The following is a 21,462-nucleotide window of genomic DNA, read 5'->3' as shown; positions in this document are numbered from 1 at the left end:
ACAAAGAGGTGCACGTTCCCGTGACGGGGTGCTGAAGTGGGCATGTCTGCCACCGAGGCGAAGCGATTTAACGTCACCTAAATCGTTAGCTTTTGGGACTCCTCTTCAGAAAAGCTAATTACAGTAACTATAAAATATGATCACAGTTTTATTTGATGAAAGAAAATGTTCTTTTTTTGATTAAAAAAACCTCACAGGTGGGTTTGAGAAAAATATGCCTTTTTTCAGGGTGTCATGCAGAAAATGAAAACCATTTTTTTTTCCCTACCCAGTATAAAATTGACTGAAGTATTCTATCTGCTTGGTTACTATAAATAAACTGTATCCAGAAGGCAGAATAAAAGCTCATGTATAATCGCTATGGGGGATTTGGATGTTGGTCTCTGTTTTTAAAAAGGAGCTGAAGACACTTTCATTTTGATGTCTAGATGTTGTCTGCTGTTGTCACACCGCAGTGTTTCTAACACGCTTTTCTTTCTCTTGGTATAAACAAATTATGTGGGCAGCTGAAAAAAATCTACGCACATTATTATCTATTTTTAAAGACTCTTAAATTCCCTTTCAAAGTTATTTATTTGTTAATTGTTTAATGCACAGCATACTGCAGTGGTACTGTATTCAGCTGTTGGTAGAGCAGGATTTAAACATCTTCCTTAATATCGCATTTTGTAAAATCAAATTGCCAAGATATAGTGAAGTAATCACGTATTTCCAGTAACCGGAAGTACTGAGGACCTTCTAAGACGCCACTGCAGGATGTATTTAATAGTACAAAGCTATTTTTAAAAAATGAGACTAAATTTTATGTAATTGCTTGTTGTTAAATGCATAGACCCAGGCAAATTCAAGTAAAGCATCCATAGGAGGGGTGATTGAGAACTCATAAGCGGTCTTGTAATGAGATTTTTAACCACATTTGAAAACAATGTCTGCCACTGCAATCTGATGCTGTTTCTGTTACGTTCTTGTAAACTGATTTAAGGCACTTACGGTTCAGAGGAAGAAGCTGCGTCAAGCAAATACTTGTGCCTGTGACTTCTGTGATTTGCACATAGGATTGTCTCGGTGGCACAGTCAAGTGAGTTTCACGCTGAAGTGCCTGCTGGATGCAGTATATTTGTGAGCACAACTGGCTACAGCTTTCGCTCTGATTTGAGGAATGACAACTTACATTGATTTTTCTGGTATGGATGCTCAACGTTAGGGGTGAGACGAGACAGTCGGTTACTAGAGTGAATGGGTATGTCTGCTTCCCCAGAAACAATTTAACGCAAGGTGAATGAAATTGTCATTAAAAATGACCTGGTATTTTAAGAAAGCAAAAGCAGATAAAAAGCTTTGGCTGAGAATACCCTTTCATTAATTAAGTAGCTGAGCACACTTACAAATGGCAAAGATTTGTCAATGTTAGGAAAATGTTTGCTTGTCAGCAATTCCTTCCTTCTCCCAGAGCCCCTGAATTGCGTTGCTAAAGGCTGCTGTCCGGTGTCCCGTGTGCCCTTGCCATCCACCTGGATGCAGGCAGTCTGACTCTGAACACTGCTTTAGAAGCATAACAGGATTAGTTAGAGCAGCCGGAAGTAAAGCAGAGCATGACAAAACCAGTCTCAAAAGGAACTCGTGAATCTCGGAAAAGTGTGGTTGTCCGCAGGCGTGCAGGCAAAGCAGACGGCAGTGGTGCATGCAGGGGTTGTGCTGGTGCTCTGCTGCCAGGGCGCAGGGGCTGTGGAACACAGGCTGCGGCATCACCTTCTGAGACGTAAAAAATCTGGAAAGCCTTGTAAAAGCGGCTCAAGATTTTAAGTATTTAAGTAAAATGATTCCCTAATCCTTCGCTCAGAATCATGCGACCACTTATTTTCCTTGTTGTAGCACCTTGTTTCTTTTCATTTTTAAACGTACGAAGACTCTCTAGCAGTCTTCAGTGATCGCAGTTAACACGTGTGAAGGGACGAGCCGGTAACAGTTCGGTTACGACTGTTAACCAAAGCAGCCGCAGCCTTCCGAACGTGCTATCGCTTTTACGAGGGGTGCGGGCCCGCACCGCACGCCGGGCTCTGACGCGGGCGGTGGCTCTGAGGCCGCAGAGCCCGCCCGTGCCGGCGCGCACCGTGAGGGCAGGGGCCGCGCCCGGCTTTTTCCGCTCGGGGGCCGCGACGCGAACCGAGGCGGCGCCGAGCGCCCGCTCCTGCCGGGCGCGGCCCCGCGGCCCCGCACCGCCGGCGGGCAGCGAGCGGCCGGAGGGCGCAGCGCGGTGCCGCGCGGACACGGCCCGCGGCCGGGCCCGCCTGGGGTCGCTCGCGCCGCTGCTCGGGCGGCCCGCGCCGGGCTTCGGCAGCAGCCCCCGCACCCCCGCCACGCTGCGCGCAGGGGCCGCCGCGCAGACCGCAGGCCCGACAGAGCCGAGCCGAGCCGAGCCGTCTGTCCGGACCCTCCCGCGGCTGGGCCGCGGCCGGGCGCGCCCCGGTCTCGCCGGGTGGCGGAGGCGGAGGACGAGGAGCTTCGGTGGCGCCTCGGGCGGAGACACCCGCGCACAAGTGCGGGCGCCGAGGCCTGCGGCAGCCCCCGGGCCGGCGGCCGCGGAGAGGCTGCGGGAGCGCCCCTCTGGCGGTGCCCCGCGTCCCACGGGCGCGGCCGTGGCAGCAGCTGACGTTCAACCATTTCTTCGCTTTAAGCTTCACTATCTACCAGCAGTGCCTTGTCCCCTCCACCGAGGAAGAGAACAGGCCTGTCTCCAATTGCTCAGTCTTTGCAGGCAGCCGACAGCTAAGGTCAGCGTCAAGCACAGGCCCTTTCCACTCGTGTGACTGACAACACCTTCCCCACACAGACGTCTCGGTCTCTCGCTTTCCCATGCCCCAAACAGATGCACATGCCCCTGTCAAAGTGCTCAATGTGTAAGTTAGCAAAGCTAACAAACTCCACAAAAGGCATGAGCTTTTTTGGTTTGTTTGTTTTGTTTTGGAGAGCCTGCTACTGCAGACACAGTCTAACCCGTCTTTCAGAATCTATTTAAAGCCCTCAGTTACTTTTCCCTTTGACTGCTACCTTGCATGCCAAATTTTTTACAGTGGAATTAAAGTGTCCCCAAGACATAGGTTTATGTAATGGAAACAATGACAACCACCTAACTGTACCAAATAAACCATTTCCTTCAGTCAGGGTCCTGTGAGGCTGTGTTAGTTACCACTCACTCATAAAAACAACAGCTCAGAATACATTGTTGCTAAAATTTACAAATTCATCATTTTTCTGTAAAATAAACTCCAGTATGCACTGACTTTTTCAGAGGTACAATACAGGAATATATACAGATTAAACAGTGCAAACATCTGTAACATTTAAGGCGTGTCAGTATTTTATACCCTGGTAAGAAAGCTTGTTCGCATATACTTGGTTGACTTTTTGCCCGACAGTTTGGACTGATGCTGGGTGCTGACCAGATAGAAATGTATCTAAGTGAGTTAATGAAATAACAGTTTAAAGAGTTGGCTAAAAGATGCAAAGAAAAGTAACACTCAATAGCCCCTGGCCAAGGGAAGCAGAACAGGTGAACACAGCCGGGCTGGAGCCTGAAACAGAGTAAAGTGCAGGAAAACAGTGCCAACCTTGCTGCTCAGTGCAATAGTTGGCACGGGATCCTGGAGGCACAAGGCTGAAGTCTGCATGCAGCCATACTTAAGTTTTTCTTTTCTGTACTAACCTCCAGACCAGGTACTATACTTCAGCTGACTAATGAGTGGCTGTGTTTTCTGAAAGGGCCATCTACATTGCTGCACACTTTTCTGAGTTCCAACAGGGTCTAAAAAGTTTCAAGGATAACAACACAGTTTTTAGAGTCTCTCCTCTGAAAAAAAAAAACAGCAGGCCTAAACCCAGCAATTGAAAGGGAAATGCTTCTATAAAGAACAGGGCCAAAGGCTATAGCAAACCAGTTACTTCTGTGATAACTGACAAACACAGTAAGAGAATGTTAATTCAACAGTGCTATTAACAACAACAAAAAAAAAACCACAAAAAAACAACATTGAGGTTTTGTTTCCTGTGCTTCTATGGCATTACATCTGTCCACAATTCTGTTTAATTATTTTTCTTTCTGGTAATGTCCATGGGAGCGTTACTACTTAGAGCAATTTCTGTCTCTTATAAAGAACATTATAATTATCATCCAGTTTGCCATTTGCTTTCAAATGCCTTAGTCTACATCATGGTTTCAGCAAAAATACCAAGGTTACTATCTGGATCATCCTCAGGCTCTAATTCTTCACTATGATCCTTCGGAGAGGTGTGTACATCTTGTTCTTGAATGGTCTTTCTCTTTCTTCTGTGAACGTACACCGAGTGATACTTCTCCGTCTCCTCAGAAGGAGAGTTCTTTGCACTGTCTGCCTCCAAAGCTAACCGTAAGCATTTGTAGAATCTAGAAAGACAAGCATGTAGTTATTTTTGTTGGTTTGCTCAGAATCTGCAAAACTACTCTGAGAAATGAATGCTTTTGGAATGCAATCAAAACATATTAAGAAAATCCTTACTAATGTTGAAACGGTCTAGCCAATTCTGGAAGAAAAATGAGAAATACAAGCACGTGTCCTTGTGTATGTCGTTCCACTTTTCTCTGTGATGCCACAATGCTACAAATAATACAAGTCTATTAGTGAATATATTCATGTCCCATTAAGATCCAATTAATCTTACAGAAAACATAAATGTTATCAGGTCACATATCTGATGAATGATGGCACTGATGATCATATGGACATATAAAAAGAAACTGATCTTATTACATATAGGTGTCTCCTCAGCATCCTTTTGATCTTCATGCTCTTTGGCTCTTCTGCCTATTCTGTTCCTCGTCTGGAAATAAACATATAGACCCCCTAGAGTGTAGCCTTCTAGCACCTTCATGAAGCACATTGGTTTTGGAAACTATACAAAGCATTTAGTGGATTAAAGTGTGCATTGCATTCTGAATACTTCTGAACTGAGTTAGAAAAACAAATGCTGCTGTAATCATTAGGAAAAAAAACACTTAAATTCTACTCAGTGTCCTGGTTCCAGTTAGGACAGAGTTAATTTTTCCTCCTAGTAGCTGGTAGGGTGCTATGTTTTGGATTAGGATGAGAAGAGCGCTGATAACATGCTGATGTTGTGATTGTTGCAGAGCAGTGCTTACACCAGGCCAAGGACTTTTCGGCTTCTCGCTCTGTCCTGCCAGCGGGCAGGCTGCGGGTGCAGCAGGAGCTGGGAGGGGACAGACCCAGGACAGCTGACCCAAACTGGCCAAAGGGGTATTCCATACCATCTGACGTCATGCTAAACAATATATAGGGGTGGCTGGCCGGGGTGGGGGGCCGGCTGCTCGGGGATAGGCTGGGCATCGGTCAGCGGGTGGTGAGCAATTGCATTGTGCATCACTTGTTTTCTTACACATTATTATTATTAATACTATTATCATTATCACTATTATTATTATTGTTATTATTATATTCCTGTCTTAATAAACTGTCTTTATCTTAACTCACCGGCTTCACTTTCCCGTTTCTCTCCCCCATCCCAGAGAGGGAGGGGGGAGGGTGAGCGAACGGCTGTGTGGTGTTTAGCTGCCAGCCGGGTTAAACCACAACACTCAGTAACACACAGTCTGCAAACTCGTTGTTTATAGGTTTTTTGCTTCAATAGTTTATAGTCTTCTGAGCTAAAAAAAACTAACTGAAATTGTAATTTAGACATCTGGGGTATGTTTATTTACTTCTTTTCCCCCCTTAAATAACACCCTCAATGCATTTTTCACTTTTGGAATTAGATGTCATGAATAGGATTAGTATTATCTAACAAACCTGTCAATCCTCCTTGTGTTTTCTTCCATTTTCCGATTAGCCACGTGTATCAGAAATTCGATGTATTCTTCAGAGACCATCAACTTCCCCATGTGGCTCAATGGAACTTCTAAGCAGTGAGTACTCCGGACAGCCTAAAAACACAGAAAGATTTCTCTAGAATACTTTTTTTTTTTGAAGGTTATGTAAGTAATATGTGCAATTCGTTACAGGAAAACAAAACAAAAAACAACCAAACAAAACCCCCAAGCTTATCCACACAGTTTGCAGTCAAATAAAACAATGTTATTTCTTCGCAATAGCTTTCTCTTTGATAGCTGTGCTTCACATTAAGAGCCACAGTCTAAACTGTAAATATTTGAGGTTAACATTAATGAAAGATTTTTTATATTCTTTACAGGTAAGAGGGTAAGACCTTACCATCATAATTTTTCCTCCTCTGCCAACGGTAATACCAGAGTTCTTAAACCCAGAATCAATAGCCACTGAATGCTGCAGCACAAATAGATGTCGTTAACATGTCATATAAACTTTCACAGCAAGAAATAAGTAGGGATGCATTGCAACGCAATTTATAAACTCAGTTTTGGGAAAAAAAAAAGAACTTATTCAAAACCATTTCCCTGATTTAATGCAGTAATAGTTACATTGAGATGGTTTTAAGATCAAACCCACAAAGAGCCACAAATTTTTATGGATGGTTTTCAAAAGAACCACAGCCAATTGATTGTCTAATCCTAAACCATTAATCCAGATGGGCCATTTACATCCCTCCTGGCACTTTACTATTGCATCTTGAAGAGCTGGTAACCATACAGACAATCATACAACACTTTCATAGTTAAAACTGCAGCAGTACTTTAAAAGAACCTAATCAACTCTCCTCTCCATTAATGAAGGAACAAAACCGTCATGCATTGCTCTCCAGAGTCACTCTGAAAAAGCAGAAGACAAAGGTGCTACTCAACTAGTTGAAATGCTGGAGCCAAATGGCTTGGCCAGTAGCAAAACAACATTTGAAAAAAAAAAAAAATCAATTTCAGCCAGCAAAAGCAATCCAGGCTCACTGCTTAATTTTTTTTTTTTTTTTTTTACGAGTCAACCTGTTTCAAACAAGAAGATTAAACTGTAGTTAAGTAATTTTGTTTTCTAAAAAGTACAGCAAAGTCTCTCCTAAGTTTAAAGCTGTGTTTTCTTCATCAGCTTTTACTACCATAGTTGTTAAAAATATAGCACATCTGGGACTGTTTTCAAGTGCTAAAACTTACTCAAGAGCCAATACTTTTACTTTTCTAGCAAGGAATATAACAGACCAACAATGTTACATTGTTACTTGATGTAATTTTACCAGAAGCTGTGCATCTTGCAGCTCTCGACAAAGCACGTGAAGAACAAATGGTTCGAACTTGAACACAACATCACCAGTGGCTTTTTCTAGTGCTGTCATCTGAAAAATACATGAAGCATTTATATTAATACTGTAAATATGTATTGTTAGTACCAAAACAATGAAAATAATAGTTAGCATATGAAGCACACATTAAAAACGTAGCAAATGAGATCCAAGCTATCTTGTTCTTTCAGCTGCTTTCAATTTTTCATTGCTCATAATGCACAAAAATTCCACAGATTTCCACAATTCTGTTTGCTAAACTGATTAGGTTCAACAGAAATTCATGGTAAGATAAGACTTCAAAAACTTTTAACGTGCTTCCCTGTTTATTTCTTTGTATATTCAAATGAATTCATACGGTCAGTACAGTATGGCAAGAGGACTGTTTAACTGAAATCAGATGGAACCTGAGAAGTCAGGTGTTTGTTTTGTTACACTGTTCTTTACCAACAACGACATTTACTTTCTGAAATGTATTTCTCAACTTCAGAAAACTTTCTGGGCTTCAGCCAATTGAATTTATGGCCTAACATATTTGATCACATTTTAATCCTAGTTTAAACAATAATGCTTAGCCTACAGTGTAAGAGTTAAAGAAAAACATTTCAGGGGTTGAAATTAGAGATATAAACACACAAGACACAAAAAACCACAAAACTTAATTAAACAATTCAAGAAGTTACCTTAAGACCTAAGTTCTGGTAGAAGAATGAGATGCTAGTAACATTTTTTTTTCTGGTTTTGCAAGTGTGGAAAAAACTATATGACATTCTATACAGCATATTAGTACAATTTCTCTACTTTTCAATGCTATCTTTATGTAGAGCAACCTTAAGGGCTGATAGGACTTTTTTTTTTTCCATTCAGAAAGACTGCTTTGATGCAGTTGTATTATTTACTCCATTTTATGATTCAATCCTAAGTACTGCTTGTATTTAGGGCTCTTGTTCACCATCACTTCCTTTAATTTACAGTGCTAAAAAGCTTGCTACGTTAACCTGAGAAATTTCAATGACTTTCCTGTATTTTTTTTTTTTGTTTCATCTAGCCTCTCATCTTTTCTGTAAGACAAAAATATTCAATAAAACCTTCAGGAAATAATCAAATTCACATGCTTTTTAAGGCATGATGACATAAAAGAAAATTGCTGAAGTAACACATTTTTCATTTAAACATTGCAAAATATGTAAATGTATTTATGCATCATCCCATCTGTAAATGTTCTTATTTTGAGTTGAAAGCAGGTCTTCCTGAATGTCTAAGTTGTAATTTATGTGCCAGATTTTAAAAAATGCCAAGTAACCACGGCTGCGCTAAAGCTGATGAGAAACAGAAATGACCAACAGTGCATAATGCAGTGTTGTACAGAAATACCTAAGCTGACTTACTTAGCGTTTGCTTGGACCTGGAAACCAGTTGTGTTGACACAGCGTTCCACTGAGGTGCACATGCCCTGCTTGAGAGCTTGCTAACGTGGTGAAAAAGCTTCCTTATCCAGAAGGCTACGCGGAGTCGGTGCAGCTCCCCTGGAGGGCCCTGCACAAGGCGGCTGTGTGCACCCTGAGGCCCCCGCACCGTGTCACGTCTGTCTGGGCTGCGCTGGTGTCCGCAGGGGTACCACTACACGCAGCAGCCGGCATTCGTGGGGCTTAACACAGGCCAGGACCTGACATCAACACGTTCATTGCCTTTTCAGATTTTTTCCCTTGTTTGAAACGCAGTTCTGGCCATCTGAGCAACAGCGTCCTGCTTCAGCAAAATGATTGGCATTTACTGTGGTTGGAAGCCAAGCTAGACAGACTTGTCTCTGCCACAAGTATTATAACAGAGAACGCGTTATTAGCTGTGAGCAGCGTGTGTGATTCCAGTGAGAGTGTTTTTAAGGGTTTCTGTTCCTCTGCAAAAGCTAATTAATTTAGCAGATACTTTAGAGGTAGGTTTCCAGTGAGAATACAAATAGCTACAAAAGCCATATTGGCTAAAATTATCAATGCTTGTTAGCACCACCTCAAAGCTGTCTTACGATACTTATTTCATCAGAAAGCTTACTAATGGAACAAAACATTTTTGGTAAAGTTTTTTTTTTTTTTAAATCATCATCTTATTGCTTCTAAATCAATTAAATTTCTGTAAACTCTAATTAATAAAAAATTACTTTCAGTAGTTCCCTATTAATTCTACAAACCTTGAGGCCCAGACTTGCTCCCAGTTAAGTGCATGGGAGAATACCTAGTGGGAACAGAGGAGGTACCTCACGTTACAGAATCATAGAATTGTCTGCGTTGGAAGGGACCCTGAAGATCGTCTAGTTCCAACCCAGTGTCTAAATAGTCAAAATTTAACTGCTATCATGAAACGACAGAAAGTATCTGTCACTGGTAAGTAAGAAAGCTCATAAGGATGAAAATCCCTCTTTCAACCACAAGAGCAACTGATTGAGATATGAAGCAGAAAATGACTGATATCATTTAATGAAATCACGGCAGCACATTTACTAACACAGAAAACGGCCGCTATTTTAGAAAGAGCAAATGTCTGTGTTGCAGCAAACACTTTCACTTCCATGTTGTATGGCTCCTAGCTTGGGTAAGTTACAGTTTGACAAGAACAGCACACAGCCTCTTGCATTTGGCAAAACCTGCTCACGAGACAGGGATGAGCGATGATGCACTCGTGAGAAACCTTATACTCACAGTCAAGTACTTGTGAGGTATCCTGTACTAACACTTTGAAAGGTTTGTCAGCAATAAACAGCAGCTGAAGACATACTTTATAGGTCCATCCATACATACGGGTGGACTAAACTATGTACGCATAGGTCCTGGTAGAACTGAACACTCTGCATGTGCATATCCTGAAGTACTAAATGCTGGCTACCCCAGTTCTGCTGTACACACATCCAAAAATCCAAAGTTGAAGGTGGTTGAAACTCACACCAGTAAATTGTGAAGGAAAAAAAGTACACCAGTTTTATGTCACTTGTGTAATTCTGAGATTATGCTTGTGTCACGTCAATAACCTTGTGAAGAGGTCCTTAATACATAATGCTTTTTCTCTAAGTACTGGGAGGATACTGGGATAAAAATAAAATAAACATCTCATGCTTATTAACATGCATGGTGAAGTCAAACACTTCGAAAGCTGAAAAGCAAATCAGAGTATATGATTCTGACTTCCCTTCTCATTTCCTAAATATTGGACTGGCAAACCTTTATCAAAGGTGCTTAAAAAATATTCAAAGACATTTTTCTTACAATTCATGCATTAAAAAATTCCAGTTTACCTGCTAAAGGAACGGGAAAGATCAGAGTATTTCCTCTTACAGAAGTCAATAGCAACATCCTACTGTGTCCTACTCAGCCTGAAATATACTGATGGAAGTAGCAGCAAGTTCTGTTCTGCTAAAACAAATACCAGTGAATAAGAATATTTGGAGGAAATTTTTTATATGCATGTGTGCAAACGTATGCATATGGCAGAGCAAGCTGTGATTTGAGAGAAGGAATTTGGGGCCTTGTAACTGCTTCAATTTTGGGACAGACCATGGAAAGAAATGCACATAGAAGGCATAGTATTCTGAAAGCAAAATAAAAAAATATATTTATTTTTATATTTCAGGGGATTTTAAGACACTAAATTAAAAATGCTGTGTAAGAGATTCACTGTTACACTATTTTCAAGTGTCTGCTTATAAACGAGGGCTGTTCTCACAGCAAGCTGGGCTCATGACCATTTTTAACGAAGCAGCTACTACATACGAAATGAACACACTCACTCCCTGGCATGCTAACCTAAACATGTCTGCCTTTAATGTAAGCAAAGGAATTAATTTTGGTTGCTTCTTAAACTGCTGACCAAAACAACAAAGCAGAAATAGCCACAGGTTATGGAAGTTAACGACGATAACAAGAAATATTTGTTAACCAGAACTGACCCATTCTGAAGGATGCACTTACAGTTACTGCTGTAACGCATATTTCAGGCTCTGACTGTTGGAGAGCAGGACGAAGGCCGCATCATCCTGCCCGTGGAGTAAGCGTCATCTCAGGTGCTGCCCTGGAACTCCTGTTAGGCCAATACCTATTTTCCCGTAGCAATTTGGTACTAACAAGGCACACGCTCTTTTGCTTTAGCCCAGCCTTGGCTGTTAACGACTCAGTCATCACCGTAAAAATACCAGCAAGCATCCTACAAAAATTACGTCTTATTTTACTTTTGGAGACGAAGGCATTTAAACCAGAATTAACCTCCAGTTGATACCTCGCTGGCAACCCAAGAAGCAGGAAAAACAAGGAACAGATGCAAAACACAGTTATTCTACAAGGAGCCTTTCAGGAAGGGGAGAATACTTGTTAGAAAAAAAAGAACAACACACCAATCGCGCTTATTCTGAATACGGGCAGCGTTTTCAAAGGAAATATCCCTGCCTTAGGCTACGGAACTCCTCTCTGGGGGAGGGTCTCCCGCCGCGCGCCCCGCCGGCCGCTGCTGCAGGGAGGCGCTGCCGCGGGGCCGCCGGCTGCGGCTACGGCTCGGCGGGGAGCGCGGCGCAAGAGCGCTCTCCTCGCGACAGGCGCCGAGAGGCGGCGAAGCGCAGCGCCTGAAGGGAAGCTCGCTGCGCGGCGGCAGCCCCGGGGCGCGCAGACAGCGCGGCTGCAGCCCGGCCCCGGCCCGGCCCCGCTCACCAGCTCGTCGCGGCGGCACGGCTCGTGCGTCACCAGCAGCCAGGCGCAGCCCTTCTTCGGCGCCCCGCGGCGCTCGGCGTCCTCCTGCCGGGGACAGCAGGTCACGGGCGGGCTCCCGACGCGCGGCCTCCCGCGACGCCCCCGCCCGGCCCCGGCCCCGGCCCCGGCCCCGGCCCCCTCCCCGCGTCCGCGCCGGCCCCGGCGGCCCCCGCCGCGCCCCGCCCCGCGCTCACCGCGGCGCCGCCCTGCGCCAGCACCAGGCGGCCCGCGCAGGAGCTGGTGGTGCAGAACCGCGCGCGGCCGTTCAGCAGCCGCACCACGGGCGCCGCGCGCTCGTCCAGAGCGCCCTTACGGCTGGCGTCCGCGCGCGCCAGGCGCTGCGCCTTCCACCGCCCGAAGGCCGCCATGGCGCGGCAAGGGGGGCGGCGGCCGACGGGCGCCCGCAAGGGCCAAACCTCCCTCCCTCGCGCGGGGGCGGGGCCGCGGAGGTACGCGCCCGGAGGTACGGCGCCCGCCCCCGGCCGCGCCCCGCCGCCGCTCAGCGGAGGCCGGGCTGCCGCCGCGGGACGGGGCCGGCGGAGGTACGCGGCCGGCGGGAGGGGCCGGCATTTGTCCCCGGGCCTCCGCTCTGCCCCGGGCGCCGGGGCGGGAGCGGGCGGCGGCCGGGGCCGGGCGCTGCAGGCCGCGGAGAGCGCGAACGTGGGGCGGGGGCGGCGGGGCGGGGCGGGGCGGGGCCTGATGCAGCGGGGCCTGACGGGGCGGGGGCCGGCCGGAGGCGCGGCTGCGGGGCCTCCGCCCACACCCGGGCGTTGTCGCGGGGCCGGGCCCGAGGAGCTCGGGGCCCACCCGCCGCAGAAGCCGGGCCCGGCTCCTCTCCTCGTGCGGTGCCGGGCCGTGCCGTGCCGTGCCGGGCCGTGCCGTGCCGTGCCGTGCCGGGCCGTGCCGTACCGTGCCGTGCGGTGCCGCGCCCCCCGGGCCGCCCCTGGCCTGCGGCGCGGCGCCCGCTCGTACCTGGCGCTTGGCGGCGCGGCGCGGGTTGTTGCCGCCTCCCGGGGGAGCCGTTCGTAGCGTGCGCCCCTGCGACAAGCTGTAGCCGGCCCTCTCGGCTCGGACGGGTAACCAGACGTTGGAAGCGTTACGGTCTGCGTTAGGAGGGAAGCACAGCGGTGCAGTCAGGGATGTTTAAAAGCTCAAACTGCCCGTGGCCAGAAAGCCTGCGTCTTGCCACCGTCCTTACGCTCGTGGCCAGGGCTGACCACGAGGCCGACCCGTAGGTCTCCTGCGGCACCGCGTACCCGTCTGTGCAGTCCCGCGGGGGTTTGCTGTGCCCAGTAAAGGTTATGTCTGAACGGTTCAAATTCCTGAAGGATTTCCATTCAACTTTCCATGCAGCAGAAGTGCTTTGATTGTGGTGTTAGTTAATACCTTACGAATGGATGCAGTTGGGATAGTCCCAGCTTGACGTGTTGATAAATTGTCATCGCGTACATCAGTGCGCGGGGCTGTGATATCATCTCTGCTGCATTCAGCTGCAGTGGCTAAATCCAAATCCAGCTGGAATTATGAACTGGAATCTGTACTTTATTTTTTCCTGACTTATTTTAATATCCAACGGTGTCTTTTAGTTTTGAAAGCTGTTGTTTTTTTTGTTTTGCTTTTTTTTTTCATTTTTGCACATGAGTTTGATAGTAAGCGAAGCAGGGACTGCAGTGCCGCTTGGTTAGATTAGCCAGTCAGCCAGTGTGCAACAGGCTTTTCTTCAGCAACTCAAGGTTTATTGTGCAAGAAGGTAATACTACATTGACAGTGCTTTTCCCCAAAGTACCACACGTCTCTGCATGTGGTATAGCCAGTGCAATGTTTGCAGAAGCTGTTGTAGAAATACTTCTACAGATAAATTATTTGCATGTGACTCTTGATATGCATTAAGTCCTGCAAATGGTGGGGTTATTTTTCTGCCTTTTGGGGAGATTTTTTTTTAAAGCAAAATTTAAATCAGGAGTGGGGCTTGTTTTAATCAGTTGCTTGAGAGGAGGTGGTTTTCTGTCTTTTTTCCAGATATTCTGATGGCTATGGCAACCACAAGAAATGTAATGAGAGCTGTCAGAGTGTTTGAATTTGGTGGCCCTGAAGTGCTTAAACTCCAGTCAGATGTTTTAATTCCTGTCCCAAAAGAAAATCAGGTATATGAGTTGTATGGCCTGAATAGCTACACTTAGAGTGTAAATGGTGAAGTATACAAAGCAACACTTTTCATCCTGAGTTTGTACTTGCTGATCAGCCTGTTAATACTGTCCAAGACATCATATTTAGCAGATGTTTGTTTTTTAAACGGTTCTATGTACTGCTGTACACATTCCACATAAAGGATTGCATGAAAATAGCTTTAGTTCAGCGCTGATTTAGTTCAGTTCAATGTTGTTTTTTTGCTGACTGTAAGAGTTTAGTTAAAATGCTGTGATACTGTGCTGTGAATTCTAAACTTTAAACCTTTTAAATTATTGTTTAACAAACTTACTTTCTTTTAGGTATTAATTAAAGTCCATGCCTGTGGGGTAAATCCTGTTGAGACATATATTCGTTCTGGGAATTACGCTAGAAAACCAGCTTTACCTTATACTCCTGGCTCTGATGTGTCTGGCGTGATTGAAAGTGTTGGGGAACATGTGACAGCGTTCAAGGTATTTATACAGTGCTTTTTAATTCATTACTGTTTATTGAATCCTCTCTGTGTGATTGCTTTATTATTGTTTCTGTTTTATTGCTTATAATAATTTAATCTATTTTGGGGGGAGAAAATCAGTTTCATTGACTGGTAAAAGCTTGCAGCAGGATCATACTGGCAATGCAGTGTCTGCAGACTGAGTTGTGGGGAAGGTTTTTAGGCTGCTGTGAACCCCCAAGAGTTACAAGGTCTCGGACAAGGCACTTCAGTTTGTCTGCTTAAAGCAATGATATCAAGTGTACAGAAGTTGTGGTTCAGAAGTACTTTTATGGCATCACAGAAATATATGAAATTGTATGCTGCTTATTTGGTAATTCCATGCAGAACTTAAATAATTCTGTATAGCTTTTGGGGAAATGAAAATAGCTCTTATTTTGCTGACCAAAAAAAAAAAAACCAGCATAAATTACATATTTTGTTGTTAAGACAGGTCAAATACAGTCTAGTAATTTTACTTAGGTTTTCTTAGGGGGGGAGGATATTTTGGAAAAGAGAAGGCAATTATCATTTTGCTAAAAGATACCTATGAAATTTACATAGTTTTTACATCTGTTCTTCCTTTCAAGTTGCTGTAGACTGTTGGTCTCAGACAAATGTATAAATTACTGTTAAAATCGTTTTGGAATTTCTCAACTTCAAATTTGTGTAACTGTTGTGGGAGAGGTGAGAGATTTGGTTATCCAGAGGGAAGAATCATGTTTATTCGTGTTTTCTTATCAGTAGCTTGCTGTATGTGCTATGTTTGCTTTTTGTTTCTTATGGAAATCATGATGCTCATTGCTTGAATAAAAGAGAGAGTAGTCTGCGTGCTGTGTATTTATGGCAGTCAACACGCAAATAGTAGAAAAATCAGACCTCAGTAACCGTGACATTAAATGGATGATGATGGTGTTCTGCGAGCAGATACACACCGGGTGGGACACCTACCCGGCCCCCAGCGGCTGGCGTTCCAGTCCACCAGCAGGACCGAAGCGCCTAAGCACACATGTAAAGTGCAGTGTTAGGTGGTCTGTTTGCTGCGTAACCTAGTGAATTGATGGCTTGGGTATTCGCTGATGAAGAACAGCTGCAGTATTTACTTACTTTAGGGTATATTAAGAGTGTATCTTTTTTCCACTTTTAAACAAAAATAATTAAGAGACCTTTCTTTTGTGTTTGTAAAACTTTTTTTTCATTTGGAATCTGTGGATGGAATTTTTTGATGTTCAAATTTATTAAGGTTAATATTAACGAGACAGTAGGTTTGTGTGTTACACTGTAGAGCACTGTAGAGCAGTAATTATGACACAAATCTATGAAATTATATGGTTGTTGTTACATTGATTGTATGCATTAGCATTTATAAAAATCTTCTCTGTGGCAAAGATAACAGTTCATTTTTAACGGGAGAGCTGTTAGAAATAGACCAAACTGGTTCTTAATGTTTATTATAGAAAGAAGTAAGACAAATTTTTAATTTCTCTATTTCCTTTCCCTGCTTTCTAGAAAGGAGACAGGGTTTTTAGCATTGGTACAATCTCTGGAGGTTATGCAGATTATGCAGTTGCTGCAGCTAATCGAGTCTTTCCTTTGTCGGATAAATTGGACTTCAAACAAGGAGCAGCAATTGGAATACCCTACTTCACTGCTTATCGTGCTCTTTTCCAAAAGTAAGTTGCCAAATCTAAGCTTCTGCGTTTTACTTTTGAACATTTAAAATACTGAAGCCCATGTTTTCATTGTCCTGTAAAGTGGGGGGATGGAGACGCTAGTGAGTGCAAAATGTTTAAAAGACTTAAGTTAAATTTGTTATACTGAGAGAATTGTCAGATGATTATTACCTAGAAGCTAGTGACTGTACTTTCCTGTTAAGTGTTTCTTCTTAAGAGAACAGATGTGGAAAGGCTTCTTCAGTATGTATCACGTAATAAAATGTGCAACTCTATTTCAGTGCTCACTGGTGTTCTAGCTAGGGAGGAAAACCAGGAATAGTTCTAATTCTTAATTAACCTGACAATGCGCTGTAGAGCAGAATCATCTCATTTCTTTATGAGCCTCTCTGGTAGAGAGACTCTCTATATAGGCCTGTCTGCAGGACTGTATAATGAGTAAAAGCCAGACTTCCATGTCAGCTGGATGAGAACTTAGAATTGAAAGTCTGGTTTGGTGTAGTAGAACAAATGGTTAAAACTAGTGTGGTTTATTTTAAGTTTTTTAGCAGGTGAAGATCATGAATTAGGGTTCAGTATCAGACTGTTACGTGCTACCAGTTGCATGTTGACATAACTGTATGTTACTTAAAAAGTTTATTTTGTCTCCTTGTTTTCGAGAGTCTGATTATATCTGTTTAGTCATAACATAAACTGGAAATAATTATGTGTAAAAGATAATATTTAATGTCAGTATATGCACTCTAATATTTACTGATTATGTATCATAATTGTAATGTCCGTATTTTATTTTTGTTTGTTTGTTTGTTTTTGTTTCCTTTCAGAGGCCATGCCAAAGCAGGGGAAAGTGTTTTAGTGCATGGTGCAAGTGGGGGTGTAAGTATTTTGAGAACGCAGGTCATAGAAAATACTGTTTTCTGTCCTTCTATCTGCTTCTGTCTGATTTACGGTCACATTTGTATAAATTGATTAACAAAATAGGTTTTTCTTCCAGACACTTTAGGATACTTTTTTCTTAAAGCGAAAGCCCTGTTATCCCTAACAACAATGAAACTGCATGAGTGATTGCATAAGGCCCCTAATAAAGAAGTCACATAATAAACACATTGCTGCAGTTGGAAGTTGATCCAGAAACTGTATAATCAGTCTTCTTCAGATGAAGCTAATAATAAAAAGCTGTAATTTTAAAATACATACAAGATGTTTTCAGTTCTCTGAGAAGTAATCACTGTTACGTAGCAACTATGCATTTCTGGGATATTTTTCTACTAGCTAACAGCTGCCTACCCACGGAGAGATACTGGAACATATAAATTTATGACTGAATACTATGTGAAATTGCACATCTAATTTTCCTTGGTTTTACATGACAAGGTAAATTTATATCTCTGTCACACAACATAGGAATTTAACTCATGTCTCATACTCTGCACTTTCTTGTTCAGCTTCTACTGATGAGCCAAACAACTGCTATAAAGTGACAGTTTTACGAATTATTTGGTAGACAGCAAAAAAGTGATTTTGACAGTCTCATATGGGGAAGAATTCTGATATCATTCTAAGATACTGCAATGACATTCAGCATCATAGCCTCTTTTTTTTTTCTATAAGCTAAATGTAGTGTTTCTATAGTTACATATTTTACTTGCTTTCTTGAAAAGATATATTGATTTTTGGTTTGCTGAAACATATAGTCCAAATCTGTTTTTCTGTGGAATTGTACCCTTTGCTAAGGGGACATTTACAAAAGCTGTGAGATACACATATAGGGATGAATCACATGCTGAAGAGAAAAGATAGTTTGTGCTGCATCTTTTCTGTAAAGTCATGCTGTCTTCCATAATGATTCTTAAAAATGTACCCCCTTTTGAGTTTTTCACTGATAATAGGTCTGGCTGTAATGCATTTTAATTGTTGGTTTTTTTTTTTTTTTTTTAATATAATTAAAATCTGATGATCTGCTACGGGGAAAAAGTCCACCCTTTTCCACACAACAAAACACAAAATTTTACTGTGTCTCCAGAAACATATTTTTCATTTACCAAGACTATTGGGTTATCCTTAAGATCCAAATTACCTATTATAGATGAAAAAGTATCAGGCCAACTTTTTAAATGGTTAAGTTCTAAGTCAAATAAATGTAAATAAATCAAATAAAAATAAAATAAAATTTGATAAATTTTATTTATCAAATATCAAAATGCTAAGAAAGAAAAGGCAAAATGTTTTTAATTTTTCCTTCTTCCTCTTTTTCAGGTGGGAATAGCAGCATGTCAAATTGCCAGAGCTTGTGGTTTAAAGGTTTTGGGTACAGCAGGAACTGAGGAAGGCATGAATGTTGTTCTGAGAAATGGTGCTCACCAAGTATTTAATCACAGAGAAGCTAATTACATTGATAAAATAAAGGTATGTATGTATCAGGCCTAGCTGATGCAGCATCTATTTTTCTTATTAACTTTACAAAAATATATAAACAGTTGTTCGTGGAAGCTTTTAAAAATACATTTATTTAGGAGCAATAGTGAACTGCCTGATTCATTGCTACAAGAAGAAAAGATTTTCCAGATCAGAAAAACTGAGCTTTCTTCACAGGCAATGGCATTTAAAAACTTACGCATTTCAGCAAATGCCAATATGATAACGTATCGTAATTCAGCTTATCAAAATTTGCTAAAGTTAAAATTATTAACTCTCAGCCTTACTACAAAGCCTGTATATAAAAATTAAATAATAAACTGCAAAATGTATGTTATCAGTAGCATATGAAATATGCAACAGCACCAAAGCAGTAGTTAGAGTGACTTTAATAACATGTTATTGTATTTTGCATAGGAATACACGAGAATGCAAGGAGTCAATATAATAATAGAAATGCTCTCCAACATCAATCTTGCTACTGACTTGCATTTGTTGTCCTGTGCAGGAAGGGTGATGGTAGGTATATAAAACTCACTGACTTGAGTTTTGCATATTTAGCAGTGCAATTCAACAGTTATATCTTAAATTATCTTTTAACTTCATTGTAACAGGTCGTGGGCTGTAGAGGTACCATTGAGATAAATCCAAGAGACACTATAAGTAAAGAATCTAGCATAATAGGAGTTAGTCTGTTCCTTGCAACTGAGGTATGAAAATAACATTTTTATTTTAAAGAATGTTCTATCGACCTATTCCAGTACCTCTGTATTTCCTGTTGAAATAGTTCATCTATTTTAAAAGGGGTAAAGAAAGCATAATTTTTCTGGAAGGAACTTGTTTATTTGTTCTTTTACATTTTGATTTCATCTCAGAACATCATAAAATATTCTTGGGTTGTAAAATTTGGTTTAAAACTTGCAGAAATTATTAATACTTTTCTAAAATGTAAACACCTTGTGGTAAATGCTGTCTTTTGTTTTATGTAGGAAGAGAGGCATGAATGTGCAACAGCACTTCTTGATGGCATAGAAGCTGGCTGGCTGAAACCAATTGTAGGCTCCGAATATCCACTGGAGAAAGTGGTTAAGGCTCATGAAGACATTATTCATAGCAGTGGTGCTCGAGGAAAGATGGTGCTCGTTCCATAAAGTCTTCCTCCATTTATTTTCTAGCTGTTCTAACTGCACCTTTGCTTATATGATTCATTGAATATATTTTATAAAATATGCTTTTGATCAGGTTTTAGAGGAACAGTAAATACTAGCTTACATTAATTAATTACATTGATTCATTAATCCATTTTCTTTTTCTAAGAAATTGAGTTGGGCATACTTTAATTTTTGTAACTTTTTTGGCTGATTTGGAAATCATAACTTTTCTCTGCTGATGCGGCCTTCTGATGGAAACCTAGTGATAGGGAAACTGGTATCTAAACTGGAATTTGAGATCATCCTCTTTACAGGGAAGCTATAAGTAGTGCAAAATGAAGCCTGCTTTTTAAGCAGATAGACAAATATATGTAGCTTACTATATGCATGTAACTAGGACTGTAAATTCTTTAGCTAATGTTTTGTTCATCCTTTGTCACAGAATTTACTTGGAATCAAAGCTTTTATTATCAAAGTGGTTCATTTTCCATCTCAAAAGATGGATCAAATATGAACTATTTGAAAGCAGAGGCAGTTTCATCCTTGGAGTACCTGACTTAGTATTTGAGGTGAAAGTGTCACAGTTAATCCAAAGGGATGGTAACACTGAAGCTGTATGCTAATATTTGCTGCTTTTCAACTGATCATGTTGGCAGAAGTGGCTGATTTGTTGATGGGAAATGGCTGGGTAGCCTTTTCTTTTGCAAAATCTTTTGAAGGGTCTAGATTTCTTCTCCATGTTTGTAATCCATTGTTAAAGTATTAAGGTAAGAGAGGGGCCCACAATCTGTCTCTTCCTCAGATCTTAACATTTTGTTTTAATGCTTAGTGGACCACTATTGTAAGACCACACAGATAAAGGGAATGAAAAAACGCAAGTGTTTTACAAACTCGAAGACAATAATATGTGCTAGTAACGACCTGAAACATGAGCTGAGCAGAGCTCATCAACAGCACCAGATTCATGTTTAACTGGTTTGAATGGACTCAGCAAAGTCCACATAAAAGGAGCCACCTCTTCTTGGTGTGGACTCAGACTCTCCGTCAGCTGCCTGCACACTGACAGCCCACCCCTTGGCAGGGACACCCCTGATGGCAGCTGCCAGGGAGGGTGAGATTCGACCCAGTGTGGCTCAAGCATGGTGAGGATGTTTTCGGGGAAACTGATACTGGAGGCGTGACTGATGGGCGAGAGTGTTAAGTCGTGTACCTGTGTTATTTGGAGTAAGGCCTTAAAGAATTGATTAATTGTAACTACATATCTAGCTGCAGTAGAAAAGAACTGAATATTTTTTTTTTCTTTCAGATTTTTTTCCTTTTTCCTCCCTGTTTTTACTTATAATGTATGCTTTTAAATACTCTTTAGCTTGACCTTTGGTCAGGGGGTGTTACATGAGAGGCTTATGATTTACAATTTTCCCTTTCTTGCTTAGTGCAGTTTCTGTATTACAGATAGATAGTGTTAAGAGATGAAATTTCAGAGCAGAGTTGTCCTGAGCAGTGTCTGCTGTGGGGTTGCTCACCACAAGGTGTCAGGGTAGCTCTGCTATTGTTATTACACTGCTGGCTTCTCTGTACAAAGGTAACATAGCAAAGTAAGAAAACAT

General features: G+C 42.3%; 2 protein-coding genes across 7 annotated transcripts; one reads left to right on the top strand and one right to left on the bottom strand.

Annotated features, from left to right (window-relative positions):
* Window positions 1-3,247: 3,247 nt before the first annotated feature.
* On the bottom strand, window positions 3,248-12,435 carry TYW3 (tRNA-yW synthesizing protein 3 homolog). 3 transcript variants are annotated; one of them, XM_083845934.1, is made up of 7 exons: window positions 12,149-12,435; window positions 11,916-11,999; window positions 7,186-7,284; window positions 6,258-6,329; window positions 5,838-5,971; window positions 4,533-4,631; window positions 3,248-4,420 (listed from the first exon to the last, which is right to left on the bottom strand). In XM_083845934.1, coding segments are annotated over exons 1-7 (663 nt in total). In that variant the 5' UTR covers window positions 12,323-12,435; the 3' UTR covers window positions 3,248-4,419. The 3 variants fall into 3 exon arrangements, with proteins under 3 accessions (XP_083702060.1, XP_083702058.1, XP_083702059.1); XM_083845932.1 differs by lacking the exon at window positions 4,533-4,631 and having other exon boundaries at window positions 12,149-12,408; XM_083845933.1 differs by lacking the exons at window positions 4,533-4,631; window positions 11,916-11,999 and having other exon boundaries at window positions 12,149-12,408.
* Window positions 11,443-20,395, top strand: CRYZ (crystallin zeta). 4 transcript variants are annotated; one of them, XM_083845931.1, is made up of 9 exons: window positions 11,443-12,015; window positions 13,974-14,098; window positions 14,444-14,596; window positions 16,126-16,289; window positions 17,114-17,165; window positions 18,546-18,695; window positions 19,122-19,223; window positions 19,319-19,414; window positions 19,694-20,395. In XM_083845931.1, the coding sequence occupies exons 2-9, from the start codon at window positions 13,982-13,984 to the stop codon at window positions 19,853-19,855; spliced, it is 996 nt and encodes a 331-aa protein (XP_083702057.1). In that variant the 5' UTR covers window positions 11,443-12,015; window positions 13,974-13,981; the 3' UTR covers window positions 19,856-20,395. The 4 variants fall into 4 exon arrangements, with proteins under 4 accessions (XP_083702057.1, XP_083702055.1, XP_083702054.1 ...); XM_083845929.1 differs by lacking the exon at window positions 11,443-12,015 and adding an exon at window positions 12,365-12,496; XM_083845928.1 differs by lacking the exons at window positions 11,443-12,015; window positions 13,974-14,098 and adding exons at window positions 12,628-12,916; window positions 12,949-13,030.
* Window positions 20,396-21,462: the final 1,067 nt, after the last annotated feature.

The sequence above is a fragment of the Anser anser genome (assembly GCF_964211835.1).
Source record: "Anser anser genome assembly, chromosome: 8".
In the NCBI taxonomy this organism is placed as follows: Eukaryota; Metazoa; Chordata; class Aves; order Anseriformes; family Anatidae; genus Anser; species Anser anser.
Note: the sequence above shows the minus strand (reverse complement) of the source record. Positions and strands in the feature narration are given on the sequence as shown.

Bases quoted from the DNA above. Each gene is read 5' to 3' on its own strand.
- TYW3 (XM_083845932.1), bottom strand. From the start codon at position 12,322: ATGGCGGCCTTCGGGCGGTGGAAGGCGCAGCGCCTGGCGCGCGCGGAC. The intron at 6,330-7,185 runs GTAAAATTACAT...TTTGTGCTGCAG, and splicing joins TGCAAGATGCACAGCTTCTG to CATTCAGTGGCTATTGATTC. The intron at 5,972-6,257 runs GTAAGGTCTTAC...CTGTGTTTTTAG, and splicing joins GAGGAGGAAAAATTATGATG to GCTGTCCGGAGTACTCACTG.
- CRYZ (XM_083845928.1), top strand. From the start codon at position 12,654: ATGCAGCGGGGCCTGACGGGGCGGGGGCCGGCCGGAGGCGCGGCTGCG. The intron at 19,224-19,318 runs GTAGGTATATAA...TCATTGTAACAG, and splicing joins CCTGTGCAGGAAGGGTGATG to GTCGTGGGCTGTAGAGGTAC. The intron at 19,415-19,693 runs GTATGAAAATAA...TGTTTTATGTAG, and splicing joins GTCTGTTCCTTGCAACTGAG to GAAGAGAGGCATGAATGTGC.